Raw genomic sequence first — 26,830 nt, forward strand, 5'->3', positions numbered from 1 at the left:
GAAACGGGGCTAGTTAGGTTTAGGTCAAAATACGAAAGTTAAAGTAATTGGGAAACCAACAATTTTTCACATGAACACCTTAAACCCCACCACAGCAACCAACTCAGATGGCACCATAATGCTTACGGCTAGCTCATCACAGTCTGATATTAGGCTCAGCAATTGATCAAAGCTTAAACAAACCAACATGTCACAAGGCATTCTGCTAACAGAGAACACATTGGCTAGTCTGCAACTACAAAGGTGGGGCTTCCATATACTCAACTCCCTGCTTCAAAACAATCTAACCCTTTTGCATTTGTTAACTTATATGCATAGATTTCTATTCAGTATTGACAATATCTAGTAGTCATATACAGCATTGACAAACTGACAATGGCATAGATCATGAAGAATCGGAATAATATTTCTAACCTTGAAATTATACCAGCTAGTTATAAAGCAAAGTTACATAATAGTAGCTTATTCCTGGCTACATCCAAATAGCGATCCTAGCCCCATGAAATTGATATTCCAATACAATTGGAGTTAAAGTTTCATCTAAGAATGGAACTCTACGATTATTACTATTACTACATCTCTAGCTACATGACAGAAGAGAGGGAGCAGCTAGCTTTGGCAAATCTTATCTGATCTGGAAATGCTTGCAAGTCGAGTTTTCTTGGATGTTGATCTGAATTCTTCCGGATCCCATATCATCAACCTTCCCACACGACTGAGTACTAGTCCCTTTGCGGCTTGAGCCTTCTGCATAAGACTCGGAGGAATTCTTCCTTCGCCGTTCATTGTGGCCAGCCAAGCGCCTCCGACAACTCCTCTTGGTGTCATCAAATTCTGATAGCTCGTGGAATCTGCACCCCAACATTTCTAGTCAGTATATCTGACTAAAATTACTAAGACTGGAGTCTCAACACTTGGTCATGTTTTGGTTATTTTAGTGTTATATGTAACATGTACCAGTAGCTATTGCTATATTTAAGGATTAAAAAGAATAAGCATTTGAAAATTGTAAGCTATATCCAATGAAATTGAATATGCAGTAAAATAGTGTAGGCTGTAATTTTCATTCTCCGTTGAAGGCTGTGAAAAATAAAATAAAATAAGCAACTGAAATTGACTTTCAAAAGTAGTTTCTATATTAGCTCTGAAGTAAAACTGAAGAAATCTTTAACTAGTACAATATTAAAGGAATAAAGAAGATGAGCAGACTTATGGCAGTAAATGGTTGCTAGTAAAGTGTAAAGCATTGCTGCTGGATTCTTATTGTGACCCCTATAACAAAAAACAACAACAACAACAAAATGAGTGACAATTCCCAAATCCATATGGAAACCAGCAACTACAAACTGTGCAATTAATTACTGCTAAAATCATACATTAAACACCCAATTGAGTGTAAATTGCATAGCCCAAAAACAAAGCAAACATAAAACAGACAAATATTGAAAATGCAACAGATTAAACAAGAACTTAAATTAATTAATTAATCACCTGCTGCATTGCTGGCAAAATCTTTGGCTGATCCCAGCCAAAAGCACAACTGGAGCCTTAGAATGATGGTCACACACCTTATGCCTTCTATGGTAGAGCTTTGCATCACTCAGATCAGCTGTACACTTGTCAGCCTGACAACATCTCATCATCTGGTTCAGGTTCTGGTTCTTCACAGATCCACTTCCACTTCCACTTCCACTAACAACTTGTAATTTCTTCTTCTTACTGTACAGAACCTCCTCCTCCTCCACCTCCTTCTTCACCACCACATGGGGGTTCTCCTGCTTCCTCTGCTTGCTTTTACTCTCTTCCATGATTAGAAAGAGTAGCAAGGGAGACAAGAGAAAATGAGGTAGTCTGTAGCTATCAAGATCAGGAAGAGGAAGAAGGATATCAATGGGTTTGTTAGTGATGTGGTGTTTTGTATTGGGGGAAGGGAAGGAGAGAAGATTAAAAAGTGAGAGTAATGAGGCAAGAGTAGTGAGGACCACAGCAATCTGCTCCATAATTCTTTTCCTGAGTTGTTTCTTTTGCCTTGGGCTCTTGGCTCTTGTTTAGTTTGACAGTTTGTCGTACAATTAATAATGCATGATAGCCTCATTTGAGAAGGACACTGGGGCAGTCAAGGTAGAGGATGGGAATGTCCAATAATAAATGGTCACAATACCATTTTTCATTTTATCAATTAGAAGCTTTTGAGAAATTAGATTACGAATAAATGTGGTCTCGTTAAAATTATGGTATCAAAAGCAACTCAATCAGCTAAGATTCAATACAAACTTCAACAACTAATCTATAACAAATTCAAGCCAGGGAAACTGAGCATCTTGCCAGAATTATCCTAACATCCTGTCCAAATCTGAAATGCACTAGTGTTTATTGTTTGAGTACATGATCAGCAACTGTTTGAGACATAATCAAGGCATACTATGTTGAGATAAGAATGGGAGAAAGCCATGTTACATGCATATTTGGGTGTCTCTAATTCTTTTGAGTCTCTTATGTGTGTTTCTATTTATATAATCCCACATAGCTTATAACACTGTTATTATTAGTCATGTTTTATGGCAGAAGGAAAGAAATGCATATTTTCTGGCTTGTTTTGAAGGGTATACCACCCCTTTCTTGTTTTCTCCTGTTCACATTCTGTTATGAAGTTCTTGAGGGTGAAGGCTCACCTATCAATTACCCAAAGTTTGTTTCCCTAATATACTCAGACAACCGTGTAGGGTACCCGGCACTAAATAGTGTTGGGTAGGTCTGCTGGTAGACAAATTGAATATCATTCATGTTAGTCATGGTAATAGAACACGTGGGGCTCTCTAACCAAAGTCTTGTTTCCTATGATGAGATTCTAGTTCTAGAGACATGAGGGGACAATCCCAAGTCTAACACATGAAAATGACATCCAGACGAGAGGGGGGAAGTACTGTTACTGTACACTAATGAAGCTACAATAAAAGCTAGACTGAATGACGTATCGTTGCAACTACACTTGACTCCTGGTAATTCTACAAGTTCCTTCTGCCCAGTTTTGGCTACCCCTAACGTGCTGTTGAATTTGGGGGATCAATTCCCATTTCTTCAAAATATGCTTTCTGCACCAACCATTCCGACCTGACACGAAAATAATTTGCAGTTTTCAGGCTCTTCTTATATCTGGAGAGATAATGTAAATTCACTAGAAATGCAAAGGCTATGTAAATATTGATTATGAGGAGTTCATGTTTCTGCATATGCATATCAGCACATAGACACAGGAAGGAGTAAGGACAGAGGGATCGTTACATACCCCTTCCCATGGAGCTCTAAGTGCTCTGCTTGGGCCTGATCAAAAACAGCAAGTCATGATCACATTTGATTACAGATAAAATCAGTATATCAATCAAGAATTTTTGGTTTGGGGCCACTAAATTAAGGTCAAAAACTAGGGTTTACCTGGTTTAGAAGTGAAGGAACACCTTGATGGACAATCCACTGTGCATCTACGACTCCTATTTTCTCATGTGCAGGCTGTTTCCAAACAAAGAAAAAAGGTGGAAGACCAAATCACAATCACAAACAAGAGGGAGCTAAGGCAGAATGACAAAAGAAAGAAAAGAAATGGTTTGAACCTCTACACAGCGTCTAAGAGCAAAATCCAGACCCCTAACATGGACCAGGTCATTCTGCAAAATCACGGAAAAGTTTTTCATGGTAGCCTTAGAGTAATCATTAAAGTACTTGGGATATCTTGAAAAAAGAAAATAATATTATATACCTGAATCATATGCCAAACACAACACCATGCATCCCGAGAAAACACAGGCGCCATAATTTCTACAAACCTGCATGTTTGTGAATTCATGTTGAGATGTAATAATACCTATTTCCCAGAGGGTGATGGATAAGATATAGTTACATACGCTGCACAGGGCGGCAAATGCAAATCATTACACCAACCAGGTTTCTCCTCTGTCTGCCTGTAGGAAGAGGATCAAGAAAACATGTGGTCAAGCAACTAGCTTAGCCATCATTGAATCTGGTTAACTAATATGGAGAGAATATTATTAATGCGCAAGAAAAATTGGCAAGCTTACATGTGAACTTCACTATGACCTCTCCTTTGTCATCTGCCATGTTAGCCCATTATTTGGTTCTAAACCAGACTGTGATACTTCCAACCCATATTTCCTTACTAGTTTTATGTATCTGGTACAAAGAAAATTAAAGCCTGAATACACTATTTCATTCCTGAAGTTATTTTCAAATAAAGCACCATAGTGAACTCTCAAAACTCACTCCTCTGCATTAAAGTGCTCCACACCGATATCCTCATCCCAAATTAATATGTATTCATAGGATGCCACAATGTCAGGATGCAAAAAACGCTTGGCACACCACCTGGAAGCGGTTCAATAAGCTTATGAAAAAACATAACTTTTGCAGGGCTTAGCAAGAATCTATTGCAATTAGGATGAAAATTAAGATATACAAATGCGTAATTCATTTCTAACCATTTAGTTTGCTTCTGAATGCTCACATGGATAGCCTGCTTTGACCCCTCAAACTGATCCCATTCACTTGTCTGACCATCACAGTGAAATAAAACAATTGTGAAATTCTCTGAGAACTGTACAGCATAGATTTAGCAAGATAGAGAAAAAGAGAGCAAGAACTGCAAATGAATTTCTAGATAGAAGTAACATTTTTAACTGCGGCATCTATATTTTTTTTCTGAGCATGGCCTACAGTAAAGGTTACAAGATATTTTGGCTTGATGGTTAAGTCCTGCAAGTGCCACCTCCACAAGAAAAGGTTCAGATTAGAGAACAGATCTGTAACAAATCTACCCATCAGTCAAAGACAGGGAGGGCAAAAATAACCAGCTGGGTACTCGCCAGTCACTATAAACCGCCACCTTGCCCCTCCCCTTATAGGAGGAGGATAGGGAGGGAGGGAAATTGGGGATTGTGAGTACCAATAGGTATTATTTCCATCATCAGTCAAAAAAAGAGAAGTTATTCTTGTTGGAATAAAGTGCAACCTATTTTTAAATAAAATCAGTCTGGCATGCCATTCTATTATTCTCTATCTATATTCCCTTATTAATTTTTACCAACTTCCCTTTCTAATGTGAAAATTACTCATGTTTGAACTTTCAATTTAACCTGAAGCCTAAACAAAGTATTACACTTTTTATTTACTCCCTGACAAACTCGAACTGTCCAACCCATCTCAATACAGTTATTATGATAAGGATAATAACTGTTGTAGGGCTCAATGACTTTATATATGAGAGGAGTATAAACACTAGAAATGTTTTTATAGTAAAGTTATGATAGCAGATGCACACTTCACTGGGCAGACCCCATAATTGATGAAGATATAAATCTGACTCAGATTCTACGATGCCAAGGAGGATTTGTTTGGAACCCAAATCTGCCTTATAATCAATTGATAGTAGTCAATGGCAGCACATAATTGTCAGGACTATTGACACTGCCAATTTTTCAGTTAAAATTACAACATCGGAACATCTTAAACAAAAGTATGCATCATTAGTAGCATTGTACTAGTATACCAGTGTACTAATTATTTATATATTTCTCACAATACAATTGTAGGTACTTTGTCCTACGAAACAGTACAAGGAAACTGTGTTACAAAGAACTACCACAATCCTCTTCAGTAACAACCAATCTGCTCAGTATTACCATGAGAACTAGAAAGGTAATAACATAGCAGAGTACAAGGCTTGCATCAGACCATACCTTTGCATCATTAGGGATGTATTTTACAGAGATATCTCTGTTGCTCTTCAAAGAAGACCAGGCATTCACCAGTGCTTGGGTTGAGAACCCCGAGTACTTCTCCTCTATGTATGAAATATCAATGGAAGAAAAATGGCTGGGTGGGAAATTCATCTACAAGATTTAAGCACCATAAGGTAAAACAAAAATCCATGTCAGTCTTCTTATGATCCAAACTGACTGAACTGGAAACTTATTCAAACAAACAAAAGCCTTGCACCTTAGTTAACGAAATGGTTGGAAATGACACTCCTAGAAAGAAGCCAAACAGAATCGCCACAAAAGCTGTCGCAACAAACCTCATTTTCTCTTTGGTTTTCTTATATTCCCACTGCAAGCTCAAAACAGGGTCCATGTTACACAGACCACAGTGATCCTTCAATGTTGTTGTAAGATGATAAACACAACGATCACCCAATAACAAACATTACGCAATAAAGAAGATGAGTTAGAAGTACCCTGCACGCATGTGGATTCAGTAAAGTTTCTATGACTCTACAATCACAAAGATCCTCAGCTCCTACCACTTCAACAATGAGGTGCTTGTCTTAAACCCTGAAAAGGTCAAACCTGTGGCTTAAAACCCTGAAAAGATAAAACCTTTGGCTAGCTTAAACCCTACTGTGTGAACCCAAATTAATTACGCTACACTACACTGTTCAGCTACTGACCTTCATTTGGTCCATTGTTTTATCCAAGTACTTGGCAACATTTCATCAAAGTTAATGGGCAAAATGAATTAAGCGTAAATTTGGGTTTGTCCATAGTTCATACAAAGAAAGTGAAGTTAGATTTTCAAAGAAACTGGAAGGAAATCAATGAGTGAGAAGTAAACGAACGAGGTGGTCATGCTTCAAGCTTCAATCTTTTGACCAAGTGGTGGACTATGTTGACTTTCCACTGAGTCTCTGAGATTCTGGAAATCTGGATTTATCGAGAAAAATGAAGGAATGGAATTCCGAGAAAGTCAGCAACTTTGAGTCGTCACTTCTTATAGCTCTGGCCTTCTAACGGCGAAGTAGAAATTTTGGAATGGAGAAGATGGAGATCTGATCGTTGGTCTGATGTGGAACCCACGTGAACGATGGATATTGAATAAGTTGAACTGAAAATCCAGAGAGTTTGAAAATGAGTAAAAAGTTTAAAGGTTTTTTTTATTTCATTATTTACTGCGGTGAAAGAGAAATAATGAAATTCGTTATAACACCTAGACAATGTTGTTCGTTTTGTTTTTATTGTGTTCACTTGTTCCCAAACTCTAGTTCGATACCTCGTTCTCTTTAAATTTTTGTGACGGTGTGCATTTAAAAATAATAATAATAATAATAAATTTATTCAAGGGTTTATCTAAATTTTTACCCAAAAATCACTTTTGACAGGACCCTCTCCGATTTTCACCCTGAAATCCGAGGTGGCCCTGTGGGGCCCACCTTAGGGATAACTCTACCAAAAATTCGGCAGAGTCACCTCTAAAATAGACTACCCAAAAACCTGTAAAAAAAAACAAAAACACTTCAAGCAAACCAACCTTATACTCCTGGAGCCACCCTGCTCCCAATTACTAACAACTCCACTTTCACAAAACTCAAAAATACTAATCCCAAAGGTTATCAGAGCAATACTACTATACACAGGGATATAAAAAGAAGAGTAAAGGATCAAGCGATCCTACACTGCGGAAGTAGTGATAACTATGCCTCAAATGTCATGTACGGGCTCCACTAATTCGCCTGCAAACTGGGCATTAGAAACCGAAAGGCCCAGGGGAAAGTAGACGAAAAACGTTAGCGTGAGTGGACAAAAATAAACAATTTAAAAGAAAAATGATTTCATACTTTCCCACATTTATTTCATTAAAAACCGATGCATGCAACAATTAGAAAAATATATTTAGCTTTAAATCCAAGAATTCCAAAACGATAAATCGACTAGCGAGGCTAGTCACCACATTTGAAAACTATATCGTAAAACTGAAATCTCGTTTCTCAAGAAGATAAGACCAGCCCCGCTGGCTACAGTGAAAATACGACTAGCCCCGCTAGTCAAGCAACGATAAAATATGGGGAAGAAGTTTCACCATACGAAAGAAGGGAGCCTCCCAGGCTCGGGTCGGAGTGTCCCACACTCTGGAGCATCCCATGCTCTGCTCTTACTCACCCACGAACACATAATAAGCAGGGAGGAGTACTAATAGGCTAGCTAGCAATAAACATGACAACCCAGGTATGGTGGATTAAAATCATACGAAAATCGAAAATCAGTAAGGCTTCCCCATAAGTCCCGCGAATAAAGAAAACACGGGTACAGTAACTGTACCCAGAAATTCTCGTAGAAAGTCACATAAATCGACAGCGTGTCCCACACGCTAAAAGAATAATTAGATCATCATCAAGGCATTCCCAACGCCAAAACCGAAGGTCGATAAATTAATATGAAAACTAACTCCAACGAAATCTCATTTCGAAAATCTCTTATAAAATCTCAAATCGACGAATAAAACTATAATATAAGTAGTATAATTCCGGAAATCACCTCGGAAAAATAATTCGTCGAAATTCAACATAAATTATAAACTCGAATCCGAGCATAACAAATTAATATCCGAAATTCACAACCGGTATAAATCATAATTACTTCATGAAAATCATTATTGAAAGCAAATCCACGAGATAAATCGAAATCAAATTCCGAAATCAATTCATATGCTCGAAAAGTAATATGTTAATTAAATAAAGCATTAATTCAAGAAAATAAACGCATGCATCATTATTTAAAACAAAAGTCCACTCACAGTACTATTGGGCGACCATGCAAAAGAATTCCTTCATTTAACCGTAGCTCGCGGCATTGCCCTGTACACAATTATATTTCCGTAAACGGCAATCTGATAAAATAATTACGAACCTAAACGAAACCTGAAAATCCCTATCTCCATTACTTCTCAAATTCAACCCAAATCTCTCCCACAACACCAATTCCTCAATTAGCATATTCCACAACGAAAACGAGGGAAATCCGACGGCCGAATTTCCAACAATTCAATCACAAAACTTCAAACTTCGGAAATTCACAAAAAATTCCAAACTCCTCCATAATTCACCAAACTTCACATACAAGCTCTACAACATATATACAATTTAATGGGCTAAAAACCGAAATTAAAACACTGCCCTACACGCCTCAACGCGCACCAACAGTGGTAGCGCGTGGGCCCCACGCGCCACCGGCAACCACCTCCGATGGCCACCAAAATTTGGCAGCACCATCTACTCAACAAACCCAACCTCTTTCTCAACTACAACATGTTCCAATTTTACCTGGAAGAGCTCCAATTTGGCCGGTAAAAAAATTCCAGAAATTCCAAGAACCCTAGAAATTGAAATTGTTAATTCGACCTCTACACTGCAAATTGAAATGAAAGACCTTAGGGGTAATGATCTATGTCAAAAACCAAACCTTCGACGCCAGTTTGGTGGCCGGATATTGCCGGAATCGGAAAATATCGGCGTTGACTCAAAACTGCTACAATGACTGTCCTCTTCTTCTCGTTGCTGCACCTTCCACAGTTCATATTAAGCTACGAAACGAACCCAGAAATGAAGAGAAGGAAGAGAGCTTTCCAACGATATCTTATACGTCAAAATCCGTCGCCAGATGGAGGAGTTATGGCCGGAAGAAGGTGAAGAGGTCAGAGAGGAAGAGAGAATCGGGGAGAGAGAAGGGAGAGGGCTCGGTAAGTTTCCGAAAATGGAAACTTACCACAGTAACTCGGCTATTTATAGAAAATTATTATGAACAGTAAATTTAGTATTTTGGCCATAACTTTCACATATGAACTCCGATTTTTACGTTTCACATATGCACGCGCTCGGTTTAACGTCCTCTACAACTTTCATGAAGAACATTTTCTCAAATTTTGACCCGAACAAAATGTCATATTTTAGGGCCCCCTAAAAGTCCTGAAACGCAGTAAAAGTGAAAGTAAATGTCGTTTACCGTCCTAATGATTAGTAAACCAGTAAATTTAGGTTTGGGACGTAACAACTTTAGTCTCTGTCCTTCTAATTTCACACATTTACTCCTTGTACTCTCAATTTTGGATCAATAGGTCCATTCTGTTACTCTACGTCAAAAAATTCTGTTAAATCACTTACGTGGCACACTTTTTGCGGTAAAATGTCTATTTACCCTCTTCTTCTTTTTTAATTTAATTAAATTTTTCTCTTTTTGTTTATCTTTTTATTTTTTTATATTTTTATCATCTGTCATATCTTGTTCACATTTTCGAAAGATGGAAGTTCAACTTCGGCAACCATTCTACCCTTCTTCGTCACTGTTTTAGAGCATCTCTTGGCATGCCTAATCTCTTCTTCTCTCTCTCCTCCAAAAACATAGAGCATCATTACCCAAAGAAACCAACTCCAAAGAAAAAAAATAATCCACAAAGCAAAAAAATTAGAGAGAAAGAGAAATAAAGATAGGGTTTCTTTCAACCTTTGAGAAAGAGAAAGAGCTCTGCTTCCTCTGTTTTGATTCCGATCCCTGAAAACACCGTCATTTTCGTTATTGGGCCTTGGGGTATACTCTCCTTCTCATACTGAAAAATCACGCAGATCTGTGCCGACAAAAATTCGGTTTAGATGAGTCCACCTGCTGTGCTGAACATGGAAGATACGAAGCCGGAGGTTTCTGCATTCAACAATTCGAATTCGGGAACTGGAGATTTGGACCATGTTAGAGCTAGATTTACTGATTTGTGAAAAAATGGTTGTCATTGGACAAGAACACGCTGATGCAAGCTATCAAGCTGGAGGCCGAGAGTGAGACTGTGTCACTGTGAGAGAGTGCGGAGGATGAAGGCAGAGGGCGACGAAATCATGGCTCTTCCTACAAAGGTATGCACAAGGTCCGGGACTGATAAAGTTTGGGAATTTGAGGTGAGGTTCTGGGTTTTGAATCGAAAGATGAGTTTGATTGTTTGAGGCTTTGAGTCACCTGAATCCACGAAATCAACTCAACCCCACCAAATTGACTAATCCCAATTCACAACCTCATCTCTGAAATGAATTGGGCTTTCATGCTTTGGTTAATTTTGAGGGAAAATTGAGGTTTAGGGATTGGGATTTCGTAGTCATGTTGGGTTGGCAGAAGGAGAAAAGAAGCTGCTTTTGCCTTTTATGCTAACCAGGAAAAGATAGAGAGAGATTTGAGGAAGGAGGAATCGAATGGATGAAGAGACCCAAAAAAAAAAAAATATATATATATATATATATATCCATTTTCGAAAAAAAATAAAATAATTAATTAAATTTAAAAAAAAAAAACTATGGTAGAATACACATTTTACCGCAAAAAGTCTGTCACGTCAGTGATTAACGGAATTTTTGGACGGAGAGTAACGGAATGAACCTATTGGTCCAAAATTGAGAGTACAGGGAGTAAACGTGTGAAATTAGAAGGATAGGGACTGAAGTGTTTTTTGGGTAAAAGTTCAAGGAGTAAACAGTATTTAATCCTCTATTGAAACAGTTAACGGTTACTATAGTTCCGAATGACTTTCCTTATTATTTATAGAACATCATAGGAGGTGTATAGTACTACACCAATAAGTACTCCTTGTACAATAGAACACTATTATAAAACACTTATAGTTCAACTAGCAAAAACTGAAAGAAAATCTTCAACCACACTTTATAGAGTGTAGAAAAAATCGAGTTACTTGAAAGTAGAATCAACATGTCCGGAGAAGCAACAATCTTCAAATTGGGCAAAATAACACGTAAGACACCTCCTGGATCCCAAATCTAAATTTTTGGGGAGATCAAGTCCAACTGGCCCAGCAACACATCTCGCCTTTCTGCTCAGGGCACCCAAGCACGATTGACCACAACTGCCCCTCCGGTGTCGCAATTGACTTCCACCAACCCTGGCCACAATAGCACCTCCACCTCCATCAGCAACGTGGTCGCTGGTAGAAAAGTCGCCCACCAAAAATTTATGTTTGAGTAGCTTACACTCTACCCACCACCAGAATCTCCGATCTATGCCGTCTAGATTCCAGTGAACCCTTACAGCACCATGACCACATCGGCCTCCCAATCCCCCTACGCAACAACCTCGCCTCCTTCCCCCTGGTTCTCAACGCCAGAACCATTCCCAAGGACAAGCGCCGGTGCTCGACTCTCGGCTCAGCGTCAGGACACCACTACTCGTCGATTTTTTTTACTATTATTATTATTATTATTATTACATCAACAAACTCAAATACAACAAGTAGTCTTTCGTGAGTCGAACTCACAACCTCTCACTTATGATTGGGTCCAAATCCCTTTGTTCAATTTCTATTACCCATCCGTTGTTGTGCAAAAAAGAAGGCTTCAACCTTTCATTAAAAAGAAGAACACATCAATTGGATTAGGGGTGCCATCGGAAACAACCAGAATTTTTTTTTTGGCAAAAGACTGTTACAAAACACTAGAGGCTTCTAGAGATGGGATGATCGGAAAACATCGGCAGTAAAATTTGCTTCTCTATGCACAGTCAAAGGAGATCTCTTCAAAACAACAAAAAAAACTAGGCTAGTTATAGATTCAGATAAGATGTAGGATAAATTTGTGTATTATTGTTTCAAAAAACTTGACTAGCTATAGATCCAGCTAAAATTTAAGATAAATTTATGTGTTTTTGTTTCAAGATCTGTATTTCTTTGTGTTGAATATCTTTATTCTTTTTTTTTTTTGGCTACAAAAATTTGCATGAGCTACACCAGAAAATAGGAAAGAGGATTGGGATTTAAATGAAACATTTGCACCAGTCGAGAATCGAACACGGGTCTTTTAATCATTTCTTTTTTCCTTTGGTGAAGTAGGGGCCCGAGGATCAAGAACCACGTATATAGGCTTCCATCCCTTTGTCTCTAACAAACTTGAATCACTTCCATCTCTAACAAACCCAATCACCATCAAGAAAATGATCTCTAAAAAATTTTCCGTCTCTAAAGAATTTTCTGGCTCTTTCCTAACTAGCCAACACTCCATAACCGCAGCCCAGTCACCAATCCAGGCTGTCATCTCCACCATGATCGCCGACATGGGAAGCCTCTCTATCTCGCTCGCCGTCCAGTCTTGTAGCTATTGCTCCAGCGTCTGGTACAAACTTTTGTGTTTATGAAAAACTAGAGGAATTTATGGTTCAATTGCTTAAATCTATGCGTATTACCTTTGGAGTTATTGTTTATGGTCTTCTATGAATAACTTGATGAAAAGATTTATGAATCACTGGAGTCGTTCCAATTCAAGATTGTAGGTTTAGCATAATGCTCTCACTATTTTTTTTTTTTTTTTAAGGTTTGGAACCCAGCCAAGCTGGGAGGCTCAGCCCCATGCCCGGATCCGTTTATTGAAACAAAAAGGAAAACAAAGATAGGGAATGGGGGACTAGACCAAAACCATTCTCTGGATCAACAAAGAACAGTAACAGAACAAAGAAAACAAGCTGGGAACTTATAAGAGACCCCCATAAGTGACTAGTTTAAGCAAATCTATATGATGGGCGACTAGAGAAATCACCACCTAGAACCAAATGCAGGAATTGAGGCATCACATCCCACCAGACAAAATCTCCATGCGAAGCACCAAAATTAGCAAGCTTATCAGCCATTGAATTCCCCTCCCTATATATGTGTGAAAAATGAATATTCAACTGTCTAGACATATGCAAACAGTTTCTCCATTGTGTGCGCAGACGCCAAGGGACCTTAAGAGGATCATTAATAAAACTGAACAAAATCAAAGAGTCCACCTCCACCCACAAATTCAACCACCCCTTTAAACAAGCAATTACTGCAATCAACTCCGCATCAAGTGCACAAGGGACGGCTACCCGTTTAGTAAAAGCACCTAAAAAGGAGGCTTCACTGCCTCTAAAAACACCACCACACCCTGCCTGAAGCGGATCATGGTATGATCCGTCTGTATTTACTTTAACCCAAAAAGGAGGAGGAAGGAACCACAGTACCTGGATAATTCTTGAAGCAGTAGGCCGCAGTTGAGACAAACCCAAAACCCTAAAAATTGGAACAGATTGAGGGACAGAGGATGAACTAAAGATCAATATAGCATATTCACTAATTGAAAGGGTCACCTTTTGTTTAAACCTGTGGGGCTCAAAAACCCCTCCATCATGCTTAAGACTATTTCTCTCAGTCCAAACGCACCAAAAAATATTACAAACTAATAAGAACCATAGCAGCTTAGTAGAGAAAGAGAAATTACAAGTTAAATTCTCTTGAAAAAACTCATTGGTTGCATAGGCTGGATTAAAATGAAGCCTGAATAGTGGGAAGATCCAATCCCATATGCCAGTAGCTGCCGGACAGTTCACAAAAAGGTGGTGTATCGATTCTGTCACCACCGTGCACAAGTGGCACTGAGAGCAAAGGGCCCTACCACGTTGCTGCATTTGCTCATCAGTTGGAATCTTTCCCAACATAATTTTCCAGGCTACCAAGCTCTTATGTGGCTAAATAGCAGGGTGCCAAATATTTTTTGCCCAAGTTAGTCTAGGCTGTTGGACGGAGAGAAAAACATAAGCTGCCTTGGTGGTGAGAATACCTGAACTTTCCATAGCCCAGACTGGTCTATCACTGCGCTCGTCATACGAGATTGGCAAACCCAAAATGTTGTTAGCTACATCAGGGAAAGACTGCTGAAAACTCCATGGAATTTTCCACTCTCTATTTTCAATAAAAGCACTCACTTTGTCATTAAGAAAATGGTGAAACAATGGATCACAATTGGTAGACTCTAAAAGCACATCACCCAGCCAATTATCCTTCCAAAACTGCACCACTTTACCATCCCCAATTACCCATTGCAGGTTTGCAATTAGTGAGGACCAAAGTTTCTTGAGACCGAGCCAAATTGATGATTTTTTGTAGGAAGTGATGCTTTGAAGGCCTTCTGTAAGGAACCGCTCATGCAATAGCAAAGTAGAAGGCGACCCTCCCTCAACTACCTCCCAACACCGCTTCAGAAGCAAGGATTTATTAAGTGCAAATAAGTTTTTCAATCCCAATCCACCTTCTTCCTTTGGCGTACAACAAGTTTTCCAAGCCACCAAAGCATAACCATCTTTCAAAGGGTCCCCATTCCAGAAAAAATTACGAGTCCAATGTTGCACCTTCAATAAAAGCTCATGTGGCCACTCATAAATTTGGAAACTGTAAATGAGGTGACTATGAATAACCGAAGAAATCAGCTATAGCCTACCTGCCTGCGAGAGTTGCTTACCTTTCCAAGAGATCAACTTACATCTGATTTTGTCCGCGATGGGGAGGAAAAATTCGGATCTCACTGTACCAATAAAAATTGGTACTCCCAGGTAGGTAAAAGGAAGACTGCCAATATTCACCCCCAGAATTCTTTTGATACGGTGTTGTCTTGGAATTGAGGATTTACCCAGTTAGACATTGGACTTTGCCTTGTTCACGACTTGACCCGAATTCATGGCATACTCATCCATAAAGGACATTAAATTTTTTAAATGCCTTGAATGTCCCTGTAGAAAAACCATGACATTGTCTACAAAAAGAACATATGATGGAGGGTTAACTCCCAGAGGGGCTGAGATGCGCTTAATTTTATTGTGCGCAACCAAATTGTCGACGCCCCTACTCAAGGCCTCCTTTGCAAGGCAGAAAAGCAAGGGTGAAAGGGGGTCACCCTGACGGACTCCCCATGAACAGTTAAAATAACCACAAGTCTTGCCATTTACACTTACAGAGAGGAAGGTAGAATTTAGAATATTATGAACGTACCCAATAAAGGTAGAGATGAAACCAAAAGATCTAGAACTCTCAATAAGAAGCTCTAGTCTAGAGTGTCAAAGGCCTTGCGAATGTCAAATTTGATTGCCACATTACCATACTTGCAGCTACGGTTAAGCATATTAATACACTCTGAGGTTTGGGAGATTGGATCAACAATAGTCCGCCCTTTGATAAACGCACTTTGGTTTGGAGAGATTATTCGAGCAGCAACATAACCCAAACGATCAGCCAATATTTTTGTGATAATTTTAAACACAAAGTTGGCTAGGGCAATAGGCCTGAAATCTGAAATGCTTTCGGACTCCTCCAGCTTTGGAATGAGGATAGCAACATTTGAATTAAAGTGTGGCATAATGAAACCATTATGAAAGAAAGCTTGAACCACTGAAATCACATCAGGCCCCACCACAGGCCAACAGAAAGTGAAAAAACTCCCATTGAACCCATCCGGCCCCGGAGCACTGAACTCATCCATGCCTCTGACAGTATCAAAGATCTCCTTAATAGTAGGAATAGAAAGCAGCGCTGCATTGTCAGCCTCAGTCACAAGACTAGGAATAAGCCGCTCCACCATGCCAGTGTTCACTATGTTAGAGTCCCTTGTGAAGGATAAATCAAAATGTTGAACACATGCGCTTCAATGGCTGATGCATCATTGATGACCTCTTGATTCACCAAAAGTGATGTGAACGATTTGTTTAAGCGCCTGATTTTGACCATATTGTGAAGAAAAGAGGTATTCATGTCCCCATCTTTTAACCATTGGATACGAGACTAATCTAGAAGAAAAGTAGCTTGCAAAGAAAGATCGGATCATAACCGTGCATGGGGTCTTCCTGTGAGAATCTATCCTCTGTAGGACCAAGTCTAGAAATCTCCTCTTGAACCGCATCCAAAGTCTGTTTGGAACTTTAACCCTTAAATGAACATCCCCAATGGAGTTTCGGCTCCAGGACTTAAGCATCACCTTCAACGCCCTTAGCTTGGAAGCCAAGACAAACTGAGGGCACCCAAAAAATTGCAGCGTGTCCCAAAAATCTCTAACCAATGACAGAAAGTTTGGTTGTTGAAGCCAGCAACTTTGGAATCGGAATGTAGACTTAATGACATTCATGAATTTCGAACAAGTCAAGAGAATACGGCAATGGTCAGATGTGGCTCTAGTGAGGGTGCAACACTCCATAACCGCCCAAGAATCAATCCATTCTAAGTTACCAAGGGCTCTATCCAATCGAACCTCAGTGCGACGATTAGTCCACGTAAAGGCCAATCCCTTAGTGGGAATGTCAAGCAAAGCACAAGAATTGCACATTTGTTGGAAGTCCAGGTAGGATCTTGCAGAGGGTGTGTTTCCTCCCCATTTTTCATGAGCACTAAAAACACAATTGAAATCACCAAAAACCAGCCAAGGCCCAAGAACCCAGTTCGCTCTTACATAACGCAAGTCCAACCAGAGGAGTCTACGCCCAGCCATAGTGGTTTTGGCATAGACGCATGTATATATGCCATGCACACAGTCGAATGAACAGGATACCGTGATTTGTTTAGCAGTCACATGTAGGACCTGTAGACCGATAGCTTCATGGCAAAAGAACCAAAGGTTGGATCCAATTTCCCCTGTTGTTAGTAGTTACAAGGCGGAGACCAAGGGATCTCTAGAAAGCTACCGGAATAGAATCAACTAAAATAAATGGCTCTGAAAGACAAACAAATATGGGTTTATGTGCACGTACCATGTTGGTTAATGCTCGCTGCGTGTCAACACTTGCCATACTTCGAGCATTCCAGAAGAGAACAATCATTAGAAAAGTTTATGTTTGGCACCTTTGTGAACAAGTGCCAACTTTGTACTGTGGTTATTAGCCCCCTGCTTAGGCTTAACTTTAGTTTTAACTAAAGGTGTAGGCAGCTTCATGGAATTCTTGGACCTAACAGGGATGAACTCGCCATCCTCTAGTGTACCACTGACCAAGTTTTCAGTTTCAACGTCCAGGTCAGAGACATCAAAAGCCCCTGTTGAAGTGACCTCAACGTCCACACCTGATGGGACGTTAGTCCTCTAAGCTAGGGCTGGAACATTGCTCAGAATATGTTCGATGGTGGCACTAAAACCCGGGGGTACAGAAGTAGTGGAGGAGGAGGAGGTCTCTCCAACGTCAGCCAAAACTGGCTCCACTGTATGCCGCACAGCAACATCCTGGAAGCTAGTAGGCACTAGTTGTTCTGGTAGATTTTGGACGGTTAGAAAAATTACATTTTCATGTGTGATAGCAGTTGGTTGGCCAGCAGAAGGAGGTGGGGGTAAGCTTGCATCCGCCACAAGGTCCTTTTCTGGCAGCACAGTTACCGGCCGGGAGCGTCGACGTGTACGACGGTTCCTCCATGATCGGAAGCGCCCGCGCCCAGCTACCACCGGATCACCATCTAGCTGGTATGTGCACTGATTTCTACTGGATGGCAGTTCAGAAGCTTCACCGCTTTGATCACAGCCTGGTGGCTTCGTCCTGTTCTTACACTTGTTGACAGGATGACCAACAATGCCACAGGCTTGACAAATCACTGGGACTGACTCATAGTCAACCGTGGCAATCACCGATTCTCCATGTGTGCGCACAACCCTAACTTGTTCACAGAGAGATTTTGAAAGATCGACAACAACCAAAACTCTTGCATAGAAACCTAAAGACTTACTGGCAGTCCTCTTATCCAATTTGATTGGAGTACCAATGATAGGAGCAAAAAAAGTGTGACGATATTATTGATTATGTGCCTCATTTTAGCCTTATTTCTCCCTTAGTTTAGTGTTTTGAGTCATTAAGTCATTTTGAGAGTCTTGTTGAGTGTTTGGAGTGAAATAGGCAGAAAAAGTAAAATTCTTGAAAAATCCTAACTGGATCAGGATTCCTAACTGTCGACTGATTTTGCGGTCTTTACATTTTAATTCCCTTTATTTTCTCTAGAAAATTCTGATATTCTCCTTCTTGTTGTAGGAAACCTTGCCTGGTGGAACTCTTGGAAACAGCAATGATGGAGTCATAAAATAAAGTATTTAAGACATTTGACCAAGCAATGAAGAAGGGAAATAAAGGAGAAAGATGTTTTCAGCTAGAGAATAAAGGAGAAAGACGTTTTTCGGTTGGGGAATAAAGGAGAAATATGTTTCAACTGGAAAATAAATAAGAGAAAGATGTTTCAGCTTGTTAAAAGACCCGATTATGAGATGAATTAAGGCCATAAAGGAGACGTTTCTGTTGGGAAATTAAAGGAATTGTGATGCAATCCCATCCGTCCGATGATGAAGTGTATAATCGACAAAAGCCAACCAATGCTCCCCTATAAATAGGCAACGTCCAGAACTGAATTTGCATCACTTCCCAGCCAAGATCACTTCCCAGCCAAGATAATTCATTGCCTATCACTTCCTGGCCAAAAACCATTCCAAGACTGCCCAATTCACTCTTCAAACCTCCAGCTCCTACAAGACCTTAACCACCATCCATCCATCAATCTACGAAGCTCTTAGGCGCTGAGTCAAAGACGCTCCACCACCATAGCAGAGACAAGTTCATCACCTTGTTGTTAAGCCGCTGAGGAAAGCTTCAAAGTGTAACTATGACTCTACTTATAATTTTTGTTTCGGTTTTGTGTGTTTCAATTTGCGAGTTGTGTAATTGGAGACACGGAATTTTTAGAATATTTTTATTAATATTTTTGAGATTTTTAGTTTATTATTGAGTTAATTTCGAGAATTCTTTTATGATGCATGTTACAATATTGTGCCCTTTTACGTGTTTAGGTAATTTTCAGAGTTAGGTTAATAAGTTTGCATGCTAGAATAACGGTGAGAGTTCTTGTGTGTTTGCTTAATTTGCCCAGAGTAATTGTTATTTGTTAAGACGCTGAGTTAAACAAGTAGTAATTAGTTCTAACGAGTGGTAAAAATCATGCTTTAATGGTTAAACGATTCTGGAAATTACGTGTTAAATTCTATGTCTAATGGTTAATTTGCACGTGTGAGTTGATTCGAGGGTTAGATAATACTACTAGTTAAGAGAATTACGCTGAGTGTTTTAGGAAGTTAGTAGTATTAGGCTTGGTAAGGACTTTTCCGATCCAAGCCTACATTAGAATGAATCAGATAAGTGGATTGATCCGCTGAGGCTTTTCATTTGAGCTCTTATCTAGGCATTAAAGATGGGCACATTTTTGTAGCATGTTGAAATGGATTTTCTGTTTTTACACTTAGTAATTTCCGAGTGGTATTGGTCTAGGTTAGGGAAGTCGATCATTGTATATAGTTTTATTTATTTTGTTTTTATTTTAAGTAGATTAGGAACCAACTTTCAAAACCCCCATTTTATTATTTTATTTGTTAATTGACCTTTTTGTGTAGGTGTACCCTACAATCCCCGGACTGAACGATCTCTGCTTATCCTATACTGACAACTACATTTTGCAGGGTTAAATTGTGAGGCTATTTCAGCCTCATCAACCAACTCCTCGTGCAATTTCAAAAAGTGTCTGGTGATCCCAGTAGGCAAACCCTAAGTCCCAAAAACAAACCCAAATCTGCGCAAAGGTGTTCTTGTATGTTGCTGGAGAGAACGACGACGACCACTTGATTAACCTAAAGATTCCCATATTTAAATTAGCAGAGCCCGATGACCAAATGCGCTGCATATCATCAAGAGTCTGGAATTGGTGCAAGAAGAAACCCTTGCCTAAGGGGGCAACCATCCAATTAGGAACGTTATTCCAGAACAGACGTAGCCTCTTCGCTAACTCAAGTGCCTTAGGCATCACACATTCGGTGGCGAAAGGAGTTTCCCAACGAGGATTGTCTTGCACCGATCCAACCCACGCTGGAAAGAATCTTCTAAAATTTGAACTATAGCAACTCCATGCTCAACTGAAGGCGTTGGGAGATCATCAATTGCAAACCCTAGTGGTTGAACGACTGAGAGGATTGAAGAGAAGGTTGGCATAGGGTTTGGGAGTGTGTCACCGGCCACGATAGTGGCTGCCGGCTAGGCAGGGGAGGGAGGTGGAGGAGGCATTTACTTTGTCATCATAATGCTCTCTTTATGAAAAACCAGAGAATAGCTTTATTAATCACCAGAGTTATGTGTTGTTTCAATTTTAAATTCTAGGTTTAGGTTTATGCACTTTTCTGTATGAGAAATTATAGGAAAAACTTTATTAATCAATGGAGTTCTGTTGTTCCAATTTCATATTCTAGAGGCAAAAATGATCGTTAGAAATTTCAGTAATATATAAGACTTGTGAGATTACTTTATCTGTATAGCAGTAGTACTGTTTACTATACTGATGTGGTTAAATGTGCTGTATGAAAAAGTTTATTTGGCATAGAGATTATTATTTTATGTGGTTGCTTCCTATGTTTTAGGCCAAGCCTTAGTTTTGATCGATCCTCGAGCCTTTGCCCTGGCTGTCCCTGCTCTGGCTGACATCGAGCCTCCACCCCTTGCACCCAGAGTAGGGGTAGAGGCCCACTCTCGCTAACATATAGCCTCCACCCCTTGCTGCCATCCGGTCTCCACTCTCTCCCCTCGCTGCCATCCGGCCTCCACCCCCAGCCTCAGCCCCAGCTACCATCCTGCATCAACCCACCTCTGTTGCTGCCATTTGGGCACGTCCCCCCTGGCTGCTATCAGGCCACAAGTCCCACCCCCTGGCTGACATATAGCCTCCACCCCTTGCTGCCATCCGGCCTCCACCCCTTGCTGCCATCCGGCCTCCACTCTCTCCCCTCACTGCCATCCGGCCTCCACCCCTCGCTGCCATCCGGCCTCCACCCCTTGCTGCCATCCGGCCTCCACTCTCTCCCCTCGCTGCCATCCGGCCTCCACCCCCAGCTACCATCCTGCATCAACCCACCTCTCTTGCTGCCATTTGGGCACGTCCCCCCTGGCTGCTATCAGGCCACAAGTCCCACCCCCTGGCTGACATATAGCCTCCACCCCTTGCTGCCATCCGGCCTCCACTCTCTCCCCTCGCTGCCATCCGGCCTCCACCCCTTGCTGCCATCCGGCCTCCACTCTCTCCCCTCGCTGCCATCCGGCCTCCACCCCCAGCTACCATCCTGCATCAACCCACCTCTCTTGCTGCCATTTGGGCACGTCCCCCCTGGCTGCTATCAGGCCACAAGTCCCACCCCCTGGCTGACATATAGCCTCCACCCCTTGCTGCCATCCGGCCTCCACTCTCTCCCCTCGCTGCCATCCGGCCTCCACCCCTTGCTGCCATCCGGCCTCCACTCTCTCCCCTCGCTGCCATCCGGCCTCCACCCCCAGCTACCATCCTGCATCAACCCACCTCTCTTGTTGCCATTTGGGCACGTCCCCCCTGGCTGCTATCAGGCCACAAGTCCCACCCCCTGGCTGACATATAGCCTCCACCCCTTGCTGCCATCCGGCCTCCACTCTCTCCCCTCGCTGCTATCCGGCCTCCACCCCTAGTCCCAGCTACCATCCTACATCAACCCACCTCTCTTGCTGCCATTTGGGCACGTCCCCCCTGGCTGCTATCAGGCCACAAGTCCCACCACTAAACATTCCTCATGCCCCTGCCTTCAACCACCCACCAATGGCCCCAAGCCGCTGTTGCGCCTCATATAGTCAAGTAATCTAATTTATTGTTGCTTAATAGTTTGTAGTCTTTATTATCACGGTTCATACATAGTATCTGAAATTCTTATGTAATGCAGGAGGCAAGTGAACAATCAGAATGACAGGAAGTCTTTTGGTGTGAAGATTGGTTGATACGCTCATATTAAGCGCTCAAAATTAACCATGTTGTCAATTATTAGTATAAAGCAAGTATGGATCGTTCTATCCGGGGATTGAGGGTAGTCCTGTCAAGTAAACGTCAAAAAAAGAATTATTATTCACAAATTTGGGGTACTTACAAAAATTACAAAGTAAAAGGGGTTTTGAAAAGATTGTATTCTAATCTAATTAACTAATTACAATGATCAATCAAACCAAGAATCAAGATAGAAGTAGGTGAATGGAGATAGTAGAGATTTAATCAACAACCATTAACATGTTAACAGATTATCGAACACAAATCATGAATCAAAATATGTCAGAGAAAGAAAGCAATCAAGAACAGAGATGAACGCATACAAAGTTCTTATTACTTCCCTTACTTAATTAGCAAGATGAACGCACCATTACTAAGCCTATTAAACATGCATTGCTAGTCATAGAACGCTAATTACAAAGTAAAAGGGATTTTGAAAAGTTTGTATTCTAATCTAATTAACTAATTACAATGATCAATCAAACCAAGAATCAAGATAGAAGTAGGTGAATGGAGATAATAGAGATTTAATCAACAACCATTAACATGTTAACAGATTATCGAACACAAATCATGAATCAAAATATGTCATAGAAAGAAATCAATCAAGAGCAGAGATGAACGCATACAAAGTTCTTATTACTTCCCTTACTTACTTAGCAAGATGAACGCACAATTACTAAGCCTATTAAACATGCACTGCTAGTCATAGAAGGCTACTCACTAACAATAACACATATAACGCATTAAGTAATTGTGGAAGTGTGATCGATTTAAGAAAAACACACAAATTGAAATGCCATACAAGCATGCAAAACTCATCATTGATTTACTTAAGTTCATAAGTTTTCTACTAGTGAATTAAGACCTAGAACGCTAGCATCTTAATCTAGAAACAATTACATGCTTTTAATTCTAAGTTTGCAACCAAAGAACATAAAACAGATAAAGGATAAATTGAAGCACAAAACCAACAATCATTCAGAGGCATACCTTGAAATCGCAATTTGTAATCTAAAACGTTAGCACATGCTTCATGGTTCGAAAATTAAAATTAACTACATAAGCTTTAATCTTACAAAGTTTCGAATCCAACAAAACAAAACAAGAAGATGTTTTGAATTACAAACATAAGAAACCAAAAGCAAAATAAAGATGAACATGGGTACACTTTTGAAGAACTTCAAGAACGCAAGATGAACTTCAAGATGATGGAGGCTACAGAAGGGATGTGATGGAAATCATTTTTTTATGTTTAACTCTCTCCTATTTATATTGCTCAACATAGCCTTGGTGTTATGATATTTCTCTACTTCTAAGCAAGTAGAAATCAAATTGAATTAGGACTTTTCCTTTCTCCAAAATATCTCTTCTAGGTTGTAGAAGCCAAATTGAATTATGACTCATTCTTTTGCCATAATATCTTTTATCTTAGAGATATTTTGGCAAAAATATCTCTTTTAGGTTGTAGAAGTCAAATTGAATTAGAACTCCTTTTTATTGCCAAAATATCTCTTATCTTTGTAAGAGATATTTTGCCAAAATATCTTTTATCTTCTAGAATCATCATGAAGCCACATTGTCTCCTAGTATTTGATCGAGAATTATGTTTGATTGCAGACTTCTATCAGCACATATCCAACTGATGTTTTCAGGTTGAAGTTGATCAAGAGCAATTTGTTATAGGCTGATATACTGCTTTTTGTAAACAAGGCTTCCTTTTGTCCAGCTGAAGTTCCCATTATGTTATGCTTATAGTCTTGCCTTTAAGCAAGGAAGGCTTCTGATGTACTACTATTACTTTTTGTATGGGGTGCTATAAACAAGTAAAGTACATGATTTACCATGTTGATATACTTGTTAGACAAAAAATCCCTGTGCTATACGTATCAGTGTTTGGGGGTTTTATAAGCATAGTTACTGTGGAACGATAATTGTCAATTCTCATAATTATAAATTCTTACCGAATATTTCTCTATTTCTTTTTTTGTTTTTGTTTTTTTTTTGGGTTGATTTAGTTTAGAGTCGAGTTAATCTAAAATCCAACCCAAAAATTCTTGTTATGATTCATATTGATATTCTTTTCGGTTTACTAGAAGTGTAACCTATATGCTACATTATAGGGCAAATTTCATTTTACCTCCCTGATCTTTACACCTTAAATCATTTGTGCCCCTGCACTTTTAATTTCATCACGCGTGCCCCTGTACGTACCAATTTCAATCAATCTTGTCTAACCCTTAGCTTTTTTGCCAAATATTGTGTGATGTATTTTGAAATTTTAGTCACATACGATATAATTTTGCATGCCACATTATTGAATCGTCATCATACAAGGGAGCCCATTAGAGCCACATTTTCAATTTACAAAATACTTGACAAAAAAATGAATTATTAGACATGATTGATTAAATTGGAAAGCATAGGGATACATGTAATGAAATTAAAAGTGCAGGGCCACAACTGATTTAACATGTAAATGTTAGGGAGGTAAAATGAAATTAGCTCTACATTATATATGCTTACTTGCTTAGCACTATGAAAGTCTTTTTAGTAGATGGTCCATTTGTATGATTTTGCATCAAGCATCTGTTCATTTAGCTTTTTCAGTCAAAATTTGTGAGGTATATACATGCCACCCTTCCATTTTATACTTAAAAGATGATCAACTTTTATTTTTCTCTTTACTCCATGTGCAATTAGGCTTGAGACTAATTTCGATTGATGTATGGAGTCGAACCACTGAAGTTAGCTGAAGCAAGAATATTACTTTTTGGTCGCATCAAAGTAAAATGTTGGTCACCATCATAAATAATCACGAATTTGAGTTCATGTTAATTTGACGATTATTGGTAGCCGATGACCAAAGCTCCAGCATGGTCCCAAAATAGGGAACACATAACATGGTTGCAGTTGCTTTAGGGTGATGCCATGTTGGATGATATATGTGGTTGTTGTGAGTAATCCAGATTGTTTCGTTCTTTGCTTGGGCATTGCAAAGAAGTCACCGACTAATATTTTTTTTTTTAACCATTTTAAGAGATTGATTATTAGACTAATTTTTCTATCACATTTCAATCTATTTGCTGACCAATCTTTATGTCTATATAACCACATTACTTATGTATATTTTCAGCCAAATTGATCATCATTAAGACATCATAAGTGTGATTTACAATTACAAACATGAACGGTTCAAGTTCGTTGATTGATTTAATCTATTTCAATATCTTAATGGTCATCAATTTGATTGAAAATTTAAAGAGGTAATCTATTCGTGAAGTCCTATGAACTGAAAGATCGAAATATTTTTGTTAAATTTTAAAATATTTTTCTCTATTTTGACTATTTTAAATTAAATATTGGACTTTAAATATTTTTATTTATATACTTTATGATATAAAAATAACATAAAAATTAAAATATTGAAAGCCGCCTACTACACAGGTCGGCGCCCGACCAGTGCCTAGTGTTTTTTAGAACCTTGGTCTGGAGTGATCTAGACTTCGTTGATCTGATGCTCAAGTTAGATGATGGTAAAGCGGAAGCTAACTCAAGAATTAGTGAGAATGAGAAATAATTGTTACCATTGGCACGAAGTTGAGGTTCCTTTATATAGGCGATGGAGGGCGTTGGGATACATGCTAGCTGTTTGGCATCAAAGGATCGCTTCCATCCATGTGTGTGGACGCGCCTCCTCTCGCTAGAGTGTTAAAGGACTAAAATATTCTCAATATCTTTGATATTTCCGTTTTTTACAAACATCGATATTAATTTTTACATCTTTCTGATATTTTGTTTTTAGTCTATTTTTAGTTGATTATACAACTTTTATCCAAAATCTCAATAAAACTTCCATCAATATTCGATATTTCTATCGAAATTTCATTTTTCTGAACTATTGATATTTCCATGACTTTCAATATTTTAGGCATTGAGAGTGTTACAACACGAGCATAGTTACGTGCTTAGTAAGTGGACCCACCAATAGAAAAAAAGGGAAAAAGGTATACATAGGCTAAGTAAACTGTAGGGGGTTAAATTCATTTCATCATTTTGAACTTTACACCTAAAACTATTTGAGCCATTGGAGTTTTAATTTGATCACATATGCCCTTATACTCTTCAATTTGATCAATCATAGCTATCAATAAACTAATTCATCAATTTTTCATCCATTTATGATGTGGCGCATCCACTTTTGCCAACTTTTAGCCTTTACATTGTATATGATGCGTTTTTTGGGTGATATTCGGTAAATATTGTGTTAAATTGGCTCCTCACGTCAACAATTTGTGAAGAAATTTATGGATTAGATAAGAGTTGACTATGATTAATTAAATTGAAGAGTAAGAGACACATATAATAAAATTAGAAGTTTAGAGATACA

General features: G+C 39.3%; 2 protein-coding genes and 1 non-coding gene across 3 annotated transcripts; all 3 read right to left on the minus strand.

Moving 5' to 3' along the window:
• Positions 1 to 625: 625 nt before the first annotated feature.
• Positions 626 to 1,808, minus strand: LOC112190353 (squamosa promoter-binding protein 1). Its single transcript, XM_024329790.2, has 2 exons — positions 1,492 to 1,808; positions 626 to 851 (listed from the first exon to the last, which is right to left on the minus strand). Exons 1-2 carry the CDS (start codon positions 1,806 to 1,808, stop codon positions 626 to 628), a joined length of 543 nt encoding a protein of 180 aa, XP_024185558.2.
• Positions 1,809 to 2,720: 912 nt separating this feature from the next.
• Positions 2,721 to 4,830, minus strand: LOC112190354. The gene is made up of 10 exons (XR_005805392.1): positions 4,726 to 4,830; positions 4,491 to 4,606; positions 4,276 to 4,377; positions 4,074 to 4,185; positions 3,900 to 3,956; positions 3,755 to 3,821; positions 3,609 to 3,662; positions 3,433 to 3,507; positions 3,287 to 3,321; positions 2,721 to 3,111 (listed from the first exon to the last, which is right to left on the minus strand). It is a non-coding gene; the product is annotated as an uncharacterized LOC112190354 (transcript).
• A 730-nt stretch (positions 4,831 to 5,560) lies between these two features.
• Positions 5,561 to 6,234, minus strand: LOC121048810. Its single transcript, XM_024329791.2, has 2 exons — positions 6,007 to 6,234; positions 5,561 to 5,900 (listed from the first exon to the last, which is right to left on the minus strand). Exons 1-2 carry the CDS (start codon positions 6,139 to 6,141, stop codon positions 5,637 to 5,639), a joined length of 399 nt encoding a protein of 132 aa, XP_024185559.1. The 5' UTR covers positions 6,142 to 6,234; the 3' UTR covers positions 5,561 to 5,636.
• Between the last annotated feature and the right edge of the window lie 20,596 nt (positions 6,235 to 26,830).

This window comes from Rosa chinensis, chromosome 2, assembly GCF_002994745.2.
Source record: "Rosa chinensis cultivar Old Blush chromosome 2, RchiOBHm-V2, whole genome shotgun sequence".
Classification (NCBI taxonomy): Eukaryota; Viridiplantae; Streptophyta; class Magnoliopsida; order Rosales; family Rosaceae; genus Rosa; species Rosa chinensis.